The 15,169-nt window shown below is 38.5% G+C and overlaps 2 protein-coding genes across 2 annotated transcripts; both read right to left on the bottom strand.

The window, feature by feature from the left end:
• Positions 1-10,843: 10,843 nt before the first annotated feature.
• On the bottom strand, positions 10,844-12,850 carry LOC117623774 (codeine O-demethylase-like). Its single transcript, XM_034354747.1, has 4 exons — positions 12,512-12,850; positions 12,019-12,266; positions 11,595-11,922; positions 10,844-11,364 (listed from the first exon to the last, which is right to left on the bottom strand). The coding sequence occupies exons 1-4, from the start codon at positions 12,749-12,751 to the stop codon at positions 11,128-11,130; spliced, it is 1,053 nt and encodes a 350-aa protein (XP_034210638.1). The 5' UTR covers positions 12,752-12,850; the 3' UTR covers positions 10,844-11,127.
• Positions 12,851-14,441: 1,591 nt separating this feature from the next.
• Positions 14,442-15,023, bottom strand: LOC117625527 (uncharacterized protein K02A2.6-like). Its single transcript, XM_034357070.1, has one exon. It carries the CDS (start codon positions 15,021-15,023, stop codon positions 14,442-14,444), a length of 582 nt encoding a protein of 193 aa, XP_034212961.1.
• Between the last annotated feature and the right edge of the window lie 146 nt (positions 15,024-15,169).

The following is a 15,169-nucleotide window of genomic DNA, read 5'->3' on the forward strand; positions in this document are numbered from 1 at the left end:
TTTCTATATAAACCGTCGTGGTTATTTCAATTATTGTCATTAAGTAGATCTACCGACGTAGGATAAGAAAATCAAAGAAAAAAATTGTTAACAAAAATTCTTATTAAGACAACGGTTTAAATTAAAGGTACGACGTATAAAATGAATAAATACGACGTTAAATTTTATAGTACGATTTAAAGATAACGTCGTAGAACTATACGAGAATGACGTCGATATATTTATATTTGCCGTCGTTGTACATTAATTTAATACGGCAATATTTTGTATTTTAAAGCAGTGGATTTGTTTGTAATTATACGGCGTCTTATACGAAAACCTCGTCGTGTGATTTTATGAGTAAAAACGGCGGCTTTTATTGAAATTGTCGTCTTTACTTTCTACGTCGGTCGATTCATAACTTCTGCAGTTCTTTGTTGGCTTTGATTTTACACTGCGGAAATCTGTTTCAAATAGACGTCGGTTGTTTAATTAGGTACGTCGTTGTTTTTGAACAGCCATTTGAATCTCCATTTTTAGTTGTCTAAGGTGGTATTACCGACGGTGTTTTTAGAACCGTCGTCTTTTTAAAAACCACGACGGTTTTCACTTAGACCGTCGTTGTTTTCTAGTCGTCTTTTTCACTTTTTGTAGTAGTGAAAGTCGAATTGTCTTCAAGTTTAAATTAGGAAAGACAGAGACTTTAGTAAATTGGGAAACAGGGTTCGTCACGGGTTCTAAGGGGGAATCTAGGATGAGTCTTGTCAAAATGAGCCACTTTAAGTTTGAGGGGACAATGTGAGATTTGACTGTAGTTCCAAGGGCATTGGTGTAAATAAGCCTTTATATTATAACATGTGAACAAGTTATACTACTCTCTCCCAAAAAAACCCTCTAGAGCCTTTTTCACTTTGAGGGGGGAGGAAACAACTATTCTTTCTCCCCTCTCCCCTGCTCTCTTCCTCCCCACTCCCCTTCTCCCTTCCTTTCTTCCTCTCTTCCCTCTATTCCCTCATTTTCAGAGACAAAAGGTTTCCCTCATTTGTCCTCGTTTTGTTATGATTTTTCTCCACACATCACAGGCAGATGTGTCTTGGCATCGGATCTCTACTTGCATTTCGATGTCGGATCTCTACCACCATCTTGTTGGCTATTTCCTCATGTTTAGAATAAGTCACAGAGACTCTTTGGGTTTTCTGTATAGTTTTCACCTCTCCTAGTTTTTTATCTCTCCTTTGTGAGAGCTTTCCACCTCTCTTATGTGAGAGTTTTATTTGTATTGTTATGGCTTGGGTTTTTCAAGCGTTATTTATTTTTGTTCTGAGTTTGCACTCTTAGTTGGGATGCCTATGCCGCAGTTTCTTTAATCATGTGTGATCGTTAGTTGATGAGTCCTATATTGTCTTAATTTGAATGTTAGATTACTCCGTTATTGTAATGGCCCTTTGTGGCTAGTTAATGTTGGCCCTTTATGGCTAGTGGCTTTTTTTAGCCGATTTCTAAATGCAATTCCAGAATTTCTCAAAAAAAGAACAAGTTATACCACATGATCAAGAGTGGAACCACAAATTTTTAAGGGGCTGGGCTACAGTTTACTAATAGAAAAGGAGGAGAAAAAATAGAAAATGCAAATCAAGAACCACAATGTAATGAGAGCTCTAGAGAAGGACTTATGTGGCCTGTATCTAAATGAACTGTGCATGGTTGCTATACTTTCATATTTGTATTACCCCTTTGTGAGTATATAGATTTGACGTTGTGGCTATAAATTCATGTATACAACTATTGCCTTTCTCTAAAAAAAAAACTAAGCACTTAATTATAGCTATGGTATGCCACACCCACAACACAACAGTTTGCTAAAATCTGATCTTAGTGGTCTAGTCTGCATGCAACTGCTCTCTCTCTCTCTCTCTCTCTCTCTCTTCTCCTAGGCTCTCCCCTGCTTAATTCTATCCTGAGCTGCAACTTGATATCCTGCTCGGTTGTAGTACTTCTCTCTTAATATAAACATTTCCTAATTAAGGCAATTAATCCCGTTGCAATTTCTTTTCTGATCTGGAGGTTACGAACACTTCTCTATCAAAAGTTACACCATATATAGCGGTCCTCTCTCAACTTCTTGCGCAATTTGATTGCTCCACTTCTCAAATTAAATAATAATAACAATAATAAAAAGAAACCCAACAAAAAAACAGGTATAGCCTCTCAATTTCCTGCTTTTCATTTGCCCCTCAATTTCCTGCTTTCCAAACCCTCTCATTTCCAGACCAATAATTGTATCAGACTCCGGCGTTCTAAGCGAAGGATTCTATCTCAAGAGCAACGAGCTTCATTCATGACCAAAACAACTAAGGTACGTTAATTTAATTTTATTAATTTGCTCAGGTTTTATTCTTTAATTCACACCTTTAATACACTGAATAAGAAAGATTTCAAAATTCCCAAGCTCTGCGCTGAATTCAAATAGAAAAGTGTTGTTATTTGGGTTTACAGACTAATACCAAATAAAGTGGGTGATAGGTTTACAAACTTGATCACACCTCTCACTAACACTCTCAAAGAATTTGAATCAACAAGATATAGAAAAAAACAAGAAATATTAGAGAAACACACTCTGATATGTTGACAACTCTTCTTTGTGTGCTCTCTTGTTTCACTCATTGTCATCTTGGTGCGGTATTTATTTTATCTTTCCATCAGTAATTCCCGTGACGAGGGGGACTAACTTTTCCCCACAATATGGTCCCTGAGAAAATGGAACATGGTATCGATATGCTTACTCCTTCCATGTTGTAGTGGATTCTTTGCCAGCATAATTGTTTATTTGTTGTCCACGTGAATGATTGTAGATTCTTCATAAGGTGATTCAGTGACTGCAAAAGAAATCTCTTAGCTATATAGCCTCACAAACGGTAGAAGAGACGGCCATATACTCGGCCTCACATACAATTGCTTCTGTTGTCCAAGAGAAAGTTGTTGAACTAAGATAAAACAATATACCTTAGTATCCCCCTAGCAGCTAGCCAATGAGATTCTCTTGGTGTCTCCACATAGCGACCTATGAGTCCGATGCCATAAACAATATCAGTTCTTGTGATTGTCAAATTCTTTAAGCCTCCAAAGAGACTCTCGCACAAAGTCGAGTCCACAAACTTTCTTTCTCTTCCTTTGATAGCTTGAGTCATGTTGTGGCAGGAGCGTTGACAACATTACAACTATCCATCTTGAATTCTTCAAAAATTTATCTCATGTATTTCTTTTGAGAGATATAGAATCCGTTATTTTCTTGCTTCACTTCTATCCTCAAGAAAATAGAACAACAGTCCATTGTTAGTCATCTCAAAATCCCATGACTTACACCTGGATAATTAATTCTATATCAAAACACCATAGCGGTACTTTCACTAACTTCTTATGTATGTAGTCCTAATATCTTATATATACTTGACCTAAAAAAAAAAAAAAAAAAAAAACCTCTCTTAATATATCTCTGTTGTACAAAGATGGTTGAAATGTTTTGGTCCCGCATTTCTCATTTTGAATATACACAAGCATTATAAGCTAGCATTTTTTTATTATATAAATATGTGTGTTCGTGTGTGTGTGGCTTGCAGGTTACGAGTATGTCTGCTTCTTCTGCTGCTGCTGTCCACCCTACACAAAATTATGATGTTTTTCTTAGTTTCAGAGGTGAGGACAGTTCAATACTATTACCAGCCATCCACTTGCTGCCTTACAAGTGAAGAAAATCAAAACCTACATAGACGACATACTTGAGAGAGGTGATGAAATTGCTTGAAGCCATTGAGAAATCAAAGCTTTCGGTTATCATTTTCTCAAAAAACTATGCTTCTTCCACATGGTGTCTGGATGAACTTGCACATATATTAGGATGCAAGGAAAGATTTGGACAGTTTGTTGTATACCTAATTTTTACGACATCGATCCATCACATGTACGAAAGCAGCAAGGAAGTTATGCTGATGCATTTTCTTAACTTGAAGAACGTTTCAAGGACAGTATTGAAAAGGTAGACATGTGGAGGTCTGCTCTTTCGAAAGCAGCCAATCTATCTGGGTTTGATAATTCAAAGAAAACTGGGTAACTAATTCTGTAACTCGTATTGATTTCAACTCTGACCATGTGATTCATAGAAGATTAGTTAAGGCATATACTTACTAACTATTGTTTGTTTTCCCTTCATAATCATATATATGCCAGGACGGAGGTGGATTTTGTTGAGAAAGTTGTGGAAGGCATTTTGACCAAATTGATTCGCAAATCGTCAAGTAAATTAGAGGGTTTGGTTGGAATTGAAAGGCACATCCAGCACTTTGAATCATTATTATGCATTAATGATTCCCTAGATGTTTGTACTGTAGACATTTGGGGTATGGGTGGTATTGGCAAGACCACCCTTGCAGATGCTGTATTTCACTGACTCTCTTCTAAATTCGAAGCTTGTTGTTTTCTCGGAAATGTCAGGGAGAAATCGGAACAAAAGGTTGACTTGCAAAATACACTTCTTAGTGAGATATTAAGGGAAAAATATCTAGATATCGGCACTCCTAACTATAGGGTCAGATCTTATTAGAAAGAGGCTCCTTAGTACGAAGGTGCTCATTGTTCTTGATGATGTGAATGATTCAAGGCAGTTAGATCACTTACTTGGAGATGGTATGGGTGTCGGCGCGGAAGTAGAATCATTATAACAACCAGAGATAGGCGCCTAGTAAAGAAAAAGGTTGAAGCTGATAAGATTTATGAGGTTGAGGGATTACATTTTGATGAAGCTCTACAGCTCTTTCATTCACATGCCTTCAAAAATATCCCTACCAGAACAGATTATACAGAGTTTTCATTAATGGTGGTATGTTATGCTAGAGGCATTTGATTAGCTCTTATAATTTTGGGTTCCTTGTATCTTCACTGTGAGAGTAAAGAAGACTGGGAAGATGAATTGAACAAATTGAAAACATTTCCCAGCAAAAAAATTCAGAATGTGTTCTGGCTAAGTTATGATAGATTGGAAGAAAATGAGGAGATATTTCTTGATATAGCATGATTTTATAAAGGGATGGATACAAACTATGCAAAAAGATTGTTAGCTGTGGTTTCTTTCCAGCGGGGATTGGAGTACTGATTGATATGTCTCTCATATCAATTTCAGGAAGCAACTCCCTAGATATGCATGATTTGCTACAAGAAATGGGTAGAGAAATTGTTCGTGAAGACGCAATAGGTTGTGGGTTGCCGAGGATATCTATCATGTATTGAAAAATAAAACGGTAAGGGTCAATGCAGTAACTTTCTTCGGAAATCAAGGAAACAATCATTTCTGATAAACAAGTTCTGCCTATACAAATATTGTTCTGGGTAAATTTGTTGCATATTGCATACCCATTTATACCTTGCTTTTTGATTTTCAGGGAACTAAGAAGGTTCAATGCATGCTCTTTAACATGGCCGAATATGAAGATCAGCTACACCTGAGTTGTGCAGCATTCAAAAAGATGTCTAATCTAAGCTTACTAAAGTGTATAATTCTTCCATTGGCGACTGCAGCAAATTATGCTTTTCTAAATGTCCCAAGTCTCTTCCCAATACTATTCGTTATCTTTACTGGGAGAGATACCCTTTGCAATCTTTGCCATCAACATTTTCTGCAGAAAACCTTGTTGAGCTTCTAATGCCCCACAGTGAACTTGAGAAACTTTGGAATAAAAGCCAGTATATATGCTTACTTTACTGTTGTGTATAATGTAGTGTGGTAAGTTATTCAGGCTAAGTTACAATTCTTTCCATTTCTCTTTGTTTGTTACAGAACCTTGGGAACTTAAAACTGATCGATCTTAGTTACTCCTATCATCTGGCTGAAGTTCCAGATCTCTCTCATAGTCGAAAGATTCAGCATATAAATCATGAATGTTGTGCAAGTTTGGTTCAAATTCAGTCATATTTTCAATATCTTGACAAGCTTACTTATATTCATCTGGGAAGCTGCTGGAATCTCAAATATCTTCCGGAGATGCCAGGCAATGTTGAATTCTTAAATTTAAAGAGGGCTGCAATAAAGGAATTGCCTTTGTCAGTTTGGTCTAACGAAAAAATTTCTTTCTTGGATATTGAATATTGTGAATACCTTGAGCATCTCCCAAGCAGCAGCTGTAATCTGAAATTCTGTTCAGAATTTTCTGTTATGTGCTGCTCATCTCTCGGCAAGTTTTTTGAGCTTCCTAGGGAGATTAAACTTTTAAAGTTGACTAAGGCAGCAACAGAAGTATTGCCCTCATCAATCGAATGTCTCTATGGTCTACAATCAATTGAGCTTAGAGAGTGTTAAGAGGTTTGTGAGTCTCCCAACTAGCATTTGTAAGTTGAAATCTCTTGAGAAACTTGATCTCTCTGGTTGCTGTGAATTCAAACACTTCCCAGAAATCTTGGAGCCTATGGGACGTCTGGAATTTCTTAGTTTATAAGGAACAGCAGTTAAAGAGCTACCCTCATCAATCGAGTATCTCTCTGGTCTCAATAAAATTCAACTAAAAGGTTGCAGAAGGCTTGTGAGTCTCCCAATGAGTATTTGTAAGTTGAAATCTCTTAAGATGCATGATCTCAATAGTTGCTCTGAATTTGAATGCTTCCCAGAAATCTTGGGGCCTATGGAAGATCTGTTATTACTCAGTTTAAAAGGCACATCAGCTATAGAACTACCGTCCTCGACTCAAAATCTTTCTGACATAAAAGATTAAATATCAGTCGGTTCGAGCACCTTGAGGTTGTCCCTAGTAGCTGTGATATCTGTTTGAAACTTACAAGTTTGTGACCCTGCTTAGTCGGTTTGGAAAAGCTAGACCTCAGTTACAGCGGTATATCAGAATTCCCTGATCACTTGATTTGCCTAAACTCATTATGGTCTTTAGATCTTAGTGGAACCATGATTGAGAGCATACCTGAAAGCATCAAGCAAGCTTCTTGGCTGCATTGCCTATACTTAACCAACTGCAAAAGCCTTCATTCTTTACCAGAGCTCCCACTATGGCTGCACATAACTGAAGACAGTATCAAGTTCAAGGACGACACTCACACAAGGTTGGGGCGAAGATTATTGCCGGTTTCTTTTGGACAAGCAACTTATATTTTCTAATTGCCTAAAATTGGATCAGAGTGCAAGGAGCAACATAGTGGCTGATGCACAGATTTTAATCATGCGAATGGCAAAGTTGACATCAAAGTGGGTACAGACAACGTTTTGAATGGTCAAGGGAGTTTATATTTGAACCATCTTTATTTACGCTTGTTTGTCCGGGAAATGAAATTCCAAATTGGTTTAGCCATCAAAATGAGGGATCTTCAATAAATATCAAGCTTCGTTCAGGTTGGTATAATCCAGATTTATTTGGTTTCGCTGTGTCTGTTGTTTTTGCATTTGACAGTAACTTTCATTTTAATTGGGATTACAAGTTCGGATGTAGTTCCACTTTCAAAACCAATAATGGTACACGGCTCGACTCAGATTGTCATTTGTGTGGTCCGGATTGGGATGATCGAAGAGGCAACATGAACAGTTTGAACTCAGATCACATGTTTGTGTGGTATAATGCCTTTGATTGCATGCAACGTGCAAAATGCAGCACCAGTTCTTTTTACAATGTCTCCACTGAGGCCTCTGCCTGAGGAATTATCATGGCAGTGCAGTTTACGCTTCCAAATTGAAATTGAAACAGTGCGGGATCTGTCTGGTGTATGCTCAAGATGCTGAGAAATTTAATGTCTTGTCAATCTCAGGGGAAGGACAAGTTGAAGAAAATAGTAAAAAAAGATGTCATGTTCTGAAGCGACCCTAAAACGCTCTTGCTCTTGCAAGAAACAGGAAGATGAATTACGTCATCAGAGAATGAAAAGGAAAAGAATTAGAGATTGATGTAGGATATGGGTGAATTGAGAGGTAGTTTAGCGGAAGCGAAAACAATGGAAAACTGAAAATAGAACAAAAGGGATAGGTCTGGAATCAGTCCAGGGCAGCTTCACACCAAGTAGTCTCCAATCTCTGGAAAATAAACTTTTCTTTATATCTCAACAACAGAATTTTAAAGAACTACACGGAGGGTATTATAGCAAACTAAAACCTAGAGACAATAGGATAAAAATCCCTTACTAAAACAGAAATCCTAATCCACCGAGGACCTAAAGTATAATAAACTAGGAAACTTAAATAAAATCCTACTAAAAATATGGAAACTAAAATCCTAGTGAAATCTGGAAAAAAACCCGAGAATCTAGGAAACTAACTAATGATGTCCGCATCAATTCCTCTTGGCTGAAAAGATCTCTACTCGGGCGAGTTAAAGCTGTAATAACATTCTGTAATAACATTCCAAAACGTCGGGATCAATGTGCGGCAGGTCCTCCTTTGTAATCCGAGTACTACGAGAATCTGGTTTAACTTCCACTTGACTAGGAACATTACTACGAGAATCTGGTTTAACCTCCACTTGACTAGGAACTTTCTGCATCTTCCTTACATTCTTTAAACGTAATGATATGTAGAGTTCTGGTTTTACCTACTTTGTCTTGCTCCTCTTTGTTTGGTATGGATTGATTCACGAGCTTGGGTTGAAGTGGCTTCATCGTGATCTTCTTTCCTTTATGGATGAACGAACATATATTTTCTTGACCCAAGATGATAACATTGTAATCGTAGATCCATGGTCTTCCCATGAGAATATGACTCATCCATATCCACCACATCACACCAAACATGACCTTTGTAAGATGAAACTGTATAGGAACGTGACACCATTGGGTAACAGGGATAGAAGATGTACTGTCAATCCATGCTACTCTGTATGTCACAAGATGCTTCTCGGGCGACAAACCAAGACGCGAAACAGTTAGCGTTGACACCACATTGATACAACTCCCATTATCTATGACCACCTTACAATCTTTATCTCCAGACCTGATGTAAGTGTGGAAAATGGAAGTCCTACACCAATCCTCAGTTTCCTTCCTAGGTTGAGCCAAAGCACACCTTACTACCGCTAGTGTTGGATGAGGGACTTCAAAATCTGCATCAAGTTGTTGGGGTTCATAAATATATTCCTCGAATTCACCTTGATTGTCAGCTTTTTCGTTGATGTGTGCACATAGATTTCTTGTTGCCTCCTTCTTTGGGCATTGGACAGCAAGGTGTCCAAAACCTTGGCATCTGTAACATGTTTGCATTCCATCACCACGTGTATCAACTAGCACTCATTTTCCCTTGGTAGTTTTTACTAAATTAGTCGTAGATATTGGAGTCGTAGATGTTGGAGTCATAGAACTTGGAGTCACAGATGTGCCAACATGAAAATCAGATATTTGAGAATCAGTTTGCTTGACTACATTGGACGACTTTAAATACTTCTCTAATTCCCTTTGAAACTCTGGACAAAGTCCTGATCTAAACCAAGAAATAGTCATCCTTCGATCTTTCCTTATGTCACATCGCAACATGAATTCCTCAAATTTTGCAATATATTCAGCAACTGGCATGTTGTCTTGACGACGAGTTTACCACTAGTCCAACAAACTCTGTTGATAGGATAATGGTAGATATTTCTGCTTCAACCTTTCTTTCATCTCACCCCAATGGATGATTGGTTCTTCACCAGCTCTCTCCAGCTGTGTTTCAACATTGGTCCAAAACAATCCAGCTTGACCCACCAATTTCATCTTAGCAAATCTCACCCTTCAATCTTCAGACATGTCATTCCACTCAAAATAGCGATCCATGGTAGCTAACCAGTCGAGGAGTGCTTTAGGATTTAGCTCACCATCAAAATTAGGAGCGTCAGCTTTCACTGATTTCATCACCCTTTCATCAGGGTCTTGCTCATAGCCACAATGAAAATTGTTTCTCTCTACGTCTCGATCATTCCTTCTATCATGACGTTGTCGATCATGATTCCTCTCGTCTCCATTCACACTTGTTTCACCATGTTGGTTAGCTGCTTCTAAGTCTGCAAGGCGACGTTCCGTAAGTCTGGATCTAGTGTCCGAATCTGCCACTTGCTTTGATAGCTTTTCGATCATATGAACAAGACGTTCAAAGTCCGTCTCTGGCTCGTCTGTCTTTCCAGGCTTAGTCGAAGCCATCACCTGACACACGGCGTGAAGAACAAGAAATACTCGAAAAATTTGAGCCCGAGGAGAATGAAAACCTGGCTCTGATACCAAATTTGATGTAGGATATGGGTGAATTGAGTATTTAGGTAGTTTAGCAGAACAAAAGGGATAGGTTTGGAATCACTCCAGGGATTTGGCTTCACACCAAGTAGTCTCCAATCTCTGGAAAATAAAATTTTCTTTATATCTCAACAACTAAATTTTAAAGAAGTACATGGGGGGTATTTATAGTAAACTAAAACCTAGAGACAATAGGATAAAAATTCCTTAATAAAACAGTAAATTTTATCGACACAATTAGTATTTGTTTTTCCTAATGTTGAAAGAGATTTCCAATACCATCTCCTAACACTAATTGGATAAAAATTGACTTAAAAGACATAATGTTACAGGGGCTGTTAAAATAACTTATTTTCTTGATTTCAAATCCATTCACTGTCTGCAGCCAGATTTGATCACTATCTATCTCTACTTGCTCAGAAGAAGAAACAAAACCACAGATGAGCCAATCACTTGGAAGCAGATTACAGTCTCTACACAAACTTAATAGTCAAATTAACAGCCTTCAAGTTGATCAAAACTCTACTAACTATCGAGTAGTTTTCTGGAAATTCTTTCATGATTCAGAGAGGAAAGTTCAACTCAGTTTCACTAAGAAATTTAAGAAGTATCATTGCAGTAGTTTCATTGATTAGAGTAATGCTAAATAGCCATTTATAAAAAAATAAAATAAAAAAGTAGATTTGACAATCAAAAGTTAATTACCTCAAACAGAAAGGAGGAAAACGTTTGCAGGCAGCTTATGTCTCTTCATAATTTATTAAAACGAATAAATTAGTTGTGAGATTTAATCTCAGCCATTTATAGTGCATTAATCTAATACTGCAAAACTTGTGTCAAAACTTATATAACAAACAGAGTGCCATGCATCCACCCCCGTGTAATAGATGGTCAGAGAGAAATATAAGGGTAAGTTTAAATTTTTGCTGCTTCAATTGGTCTCCTCCCCTGCTGGTAGTATTCGAAATAGATGCCAACATAATTTTTTACCTTTTTGTACAATCTTGGCGTTGACTCATTGACCAGGCTTTCAAAGGGTTCAATATCTTTATCTGATTCCGGGATGCAGAAGGCAGCCGAAGAGATCCTCTCCTTGTCTGGATTTGTCACTACCCTGTGTACAGGGCTCTTGAAAATTCCATTGCTCAATATCTGCGTATCACAAGGAAACCAACAATCAAAGGTGTCACAGGGTTCAAACTTGAGACCATTGGTGTGCAAGTCAAGGCCCTTTTCCACTATGCTAGACCCCATTGACCAAAAGGGTACATTTTTAAGCTTTCAATCACACACCAAATTTCAATTTAAGCTTTACTCTTTAGGCATTGCTTTAAAGGTTAAAACCAATAATTGAACAGGTTGAGAAAGAACATTTGATTTACCTCTGCCTGATCACCGACATTAATGAGAAGCGCCTCAGGAACAATGGGAGCTCTAAACCACTGATCATCTTTCAGAAACTGAAGACCTTCCACTTGTTTGTCTTGCAAGAGAAGGGTGATTATTGTTCCATCTGCATGCGGTTTCACACCCAGGACAACATCAGGCCTTGAACAAGGAGGATAAAAGTTAAACCTCACATCCATTTTCCCTTGTTCTCCATACAGGTCCCGAAAGCAATTAACATCCAAATTCAATGACCTTGCCATGGCCTCCAGGACAGTTTTTGTTACCACTTGTAACTTCATCGTATATTGGTCTAAAGTTTCACTGCAGTAATAATATATGTTGAACTCTGAGGGATCATGATATGCTTATTGCTTCAATGTGAAGGAAGAAGATACATGTATAGCAAACACAAGTTACCTAAAAGATTTGGGATTTTGAGGCCAAAATTTGAGCTTTCGGTGCTCTTCTGGATATACAGAAAGGTATAGCCGGTCAGACCAATCAAGTGTTTGTTGTTCTGAAAAAACCATGTCGTTCCCATATCCTTGAATATCGTTGACTTGTCTCAAGTATTTCTGCTTCTCTTCCACTGGAAGTGCAAAAAATTGTTTGGTCATTTCGCGGACCTCGTCTAGGAATTCAGGTGTCATGCCATGATTTATTACCTGGAACACAGAGTTTCAAACATGTTTTACATATAGGTGGATGGATCTAATCAAACAAAACACAGGGAAAAACCAAATTTAATATAATAATAATACAGCATCCTGATCCTGGGATATGCTTAGAAATCTAGATCACTTGTACCAAGTTTTCTGAACTAAACACAAAAGTTTGCTGAATTAGATCAGCCCATATCGGCCCAGTTGATGGATATACTCTTTACGTACTAGTTGTTTGAAATTCAGACCTGAAAGCAACCCCATGTGGTAAGAGCTGATCGAAGTTTCTCAAGTTGTTGTGTAGTGATTGAGGATGGTGTGAGGAGGAGGCCAAGATCAATGACTGGTATATCCATCAACTGGGCCGAAGAAGCATTTGGGGCTCCAACTTTGTGGATATATTTCTCAGGCACTTGTTTCGCTTTGCCTTTTCCGAGCAGCTCTTGGACAGTTTGAGATCCTAACTCTATCTTGGCAGCCATGTCCATGTGGTTAGTTCCTTTCTAGCCCGCTAAAGAAAGAGCTTCTGTAATATCAGCTGCAAATGAAAATGATATCTCCCGGTGCTCACTTCTCACCTTCAAGGAAAGCTCATGATGGGAGTGTAAACACGAATTTCTTGCGACAAATGAGACAAGAACACGTGTACAAAATAATATTGTATTTATGAAATTTATGGTTACAATCTCTGTATTGAATCCTCTGATTCGATCTCCAAAGTGTTTAAAGAAAATTTGTGTTTGATACAAGGGTCGTAGAGACTTGATCTTGATCAAATGGGTAGCACGAAGCTTGTTTGGTGTTTGGGATTTTTATGGTGAAGGAACCGGCACGTATTTGTTGTGCTTGGTAGCTCTTCCAAGGTAGGGTGAAGAATGCAGAGAGTTTTCTGTTTCTTCTGAGTGCTAGGTTTTTTTTCTCTGACCCCTTCTTCGGTCTTGAGGCCTTCTATTTATAGGCTTTTGTCGGATGCTTGACCTAAATAACTTTCCCTATTTAAAACCTTGATTTGTGGGATTTTGATTTGATTTAAATCAATTCCCATAATCTGGCAATTTAACCAGATTATCTTTAATTGATTAACCTGATTAATATTTGATTTAAATCAAAGTCAATCACAGAAGATTCTTTCCTTTATTTTTGTCTTCATCTTGATCCGTTTGATGCACTCCGTCAGATGTCGCCATTTGTCATTATTGACAACTAACCCGATTTTGATGAGTCATACGCCACATGGGCGAATTACGGGGCCCACGATTTAATCCACCGAACCCTAATTATTTTCTTGTCAATGGAATTTATTACACCAAAATTTCTTTGTCTACAAATTGCCCCCACTTCATGATGCATTGTAGACATGGGCCTTTTCACGTGTAGGAGGTGCAGCTTGAAGTGTTCCCCTTTGTTTTCACATGGGCCTCTTTTTTTTTTTTTTTTGGGTAATAATATCCAATATTGGTAAGATCTTGGGAAGCAAGATACTTTCCTAAACTAGGAATGAGAAACCCTAGCATCACTAGGAGCTTTGATGGTCTTTGGTTTCTTTAAATAACACTATGTTCATGAATATTGAGATCAACCAAATAGAACAGTAGAAAAACTCCTCTTGTTGGCGAGAAGGTCTACGACTTTGAAGTTTGCATCATCCGAATCTCAGCAACCAAAGTGGTGAGAGTTGCTTGTTGGCAAGCCTAAACCCATTCTTCTTGTTGGTAAGCCTGAACCCATTCCCATTCTTCTTGTTGGTAAGCCTGAACCCATTCTTCTTCTTCTTCTTCTTCTTCTCCTTTTTTTTTTTCCCCGATGGAAGCAAGATTGGGAGTAATAAGGTGGGCAGGTTGGGAGTAATAGGGTTGGCGGGTTCGTTGGTTTTTTTTTTTTTTTTTTCCCCTTCTTTTGGGTGGAAGCAAGATTGGAAGAGGGTTGGAACATTAGGGCCTGGTCAGTAAGGTTGGAGGCAGGCCCGATATGGGCTGGAAGGGAGGCGCTGGGCCTTGTGCTGGAATTGGAGGCGCTGGGCCTTGTGTGCTACTTGGGCTGCGCAGGAAGAGAAGTTGGGCTGCTGTGCGGACTGGGCTGCCCCACTTTAACTTGAGCTGCCCCTTTTGTGTGTGTGTGTGTGTGTGTGTGTGCGTGTGTGTGTGTGCATATATATAAATATTTTTATAATGATGATATTTATATATGTGTATTGTTGTTGTAATAGGTACTTGGAAAGAAAGTGAAGAACATGGACGTCCTATAAGCCCACAAAGCTTCATTTATCCTTTCATGCAAATCTTTCTTGGTTCTTCCAACAACTTTCTTCAACAGGTTGCAAAGAGTTTTGTTGAATGCTTCCGCAAGCCCGTTGGCTGGTGCATTGTACATTGAAGAGTTGCGTTGTTTGAAACCAAAGTCTTCACACAATTTATCCATCAACCGATTCGAGAATGGCTTGCCATTATCTGTGATGATGTAGCGTGGCACACCATACCGATTAATGATGTTTACCTTGATAAAACTCACCACATTTTCTTTCTTCACTTCTTTTAGAGGCACGGCTTCCGCCCATTTTGAGAAGTAGTCTGTGGCTCCAAGGATGTAAGAATGACCGTCGGAAGATTTAGGTGCTATTGGTCCCACCACGTCAAGACCCCACGCATCAAATGGCCAAGAAGTAATTGTAGGATGTAGCGGCTCCGGCGGTTGATGGATAAAGTTGGCATGGAATTGACATGCTTGGCATTTCTTCACATAATCCATGCAATCCTTGACCATAGTCGGCCAATAGTAGCCCATCCTTTTTATTTGGAAATGTAGCTTTGGCCCTGATTGATGTGCTCTACAAATTCCTGAGTGAGCTTCTTCCATTGCTTTGAATGCATCTTCTTCGTCCAAGCATCTTAGAAATACGCCTTCAAATG

The sequence above is a fragment of the Prunus dulcis genome, chromosome 4 (genome assembly GCF_902201215.1).
Source record: "Prunus dulcis chromosome 4, ALMONDv2, whole genome shotgun sequence".
NCBI lineage: Eukaryota > Viridiplantae > Streptophyta > Magnoliopsida > Rosales > Rosaceae > Prunus > Prunus dulcis.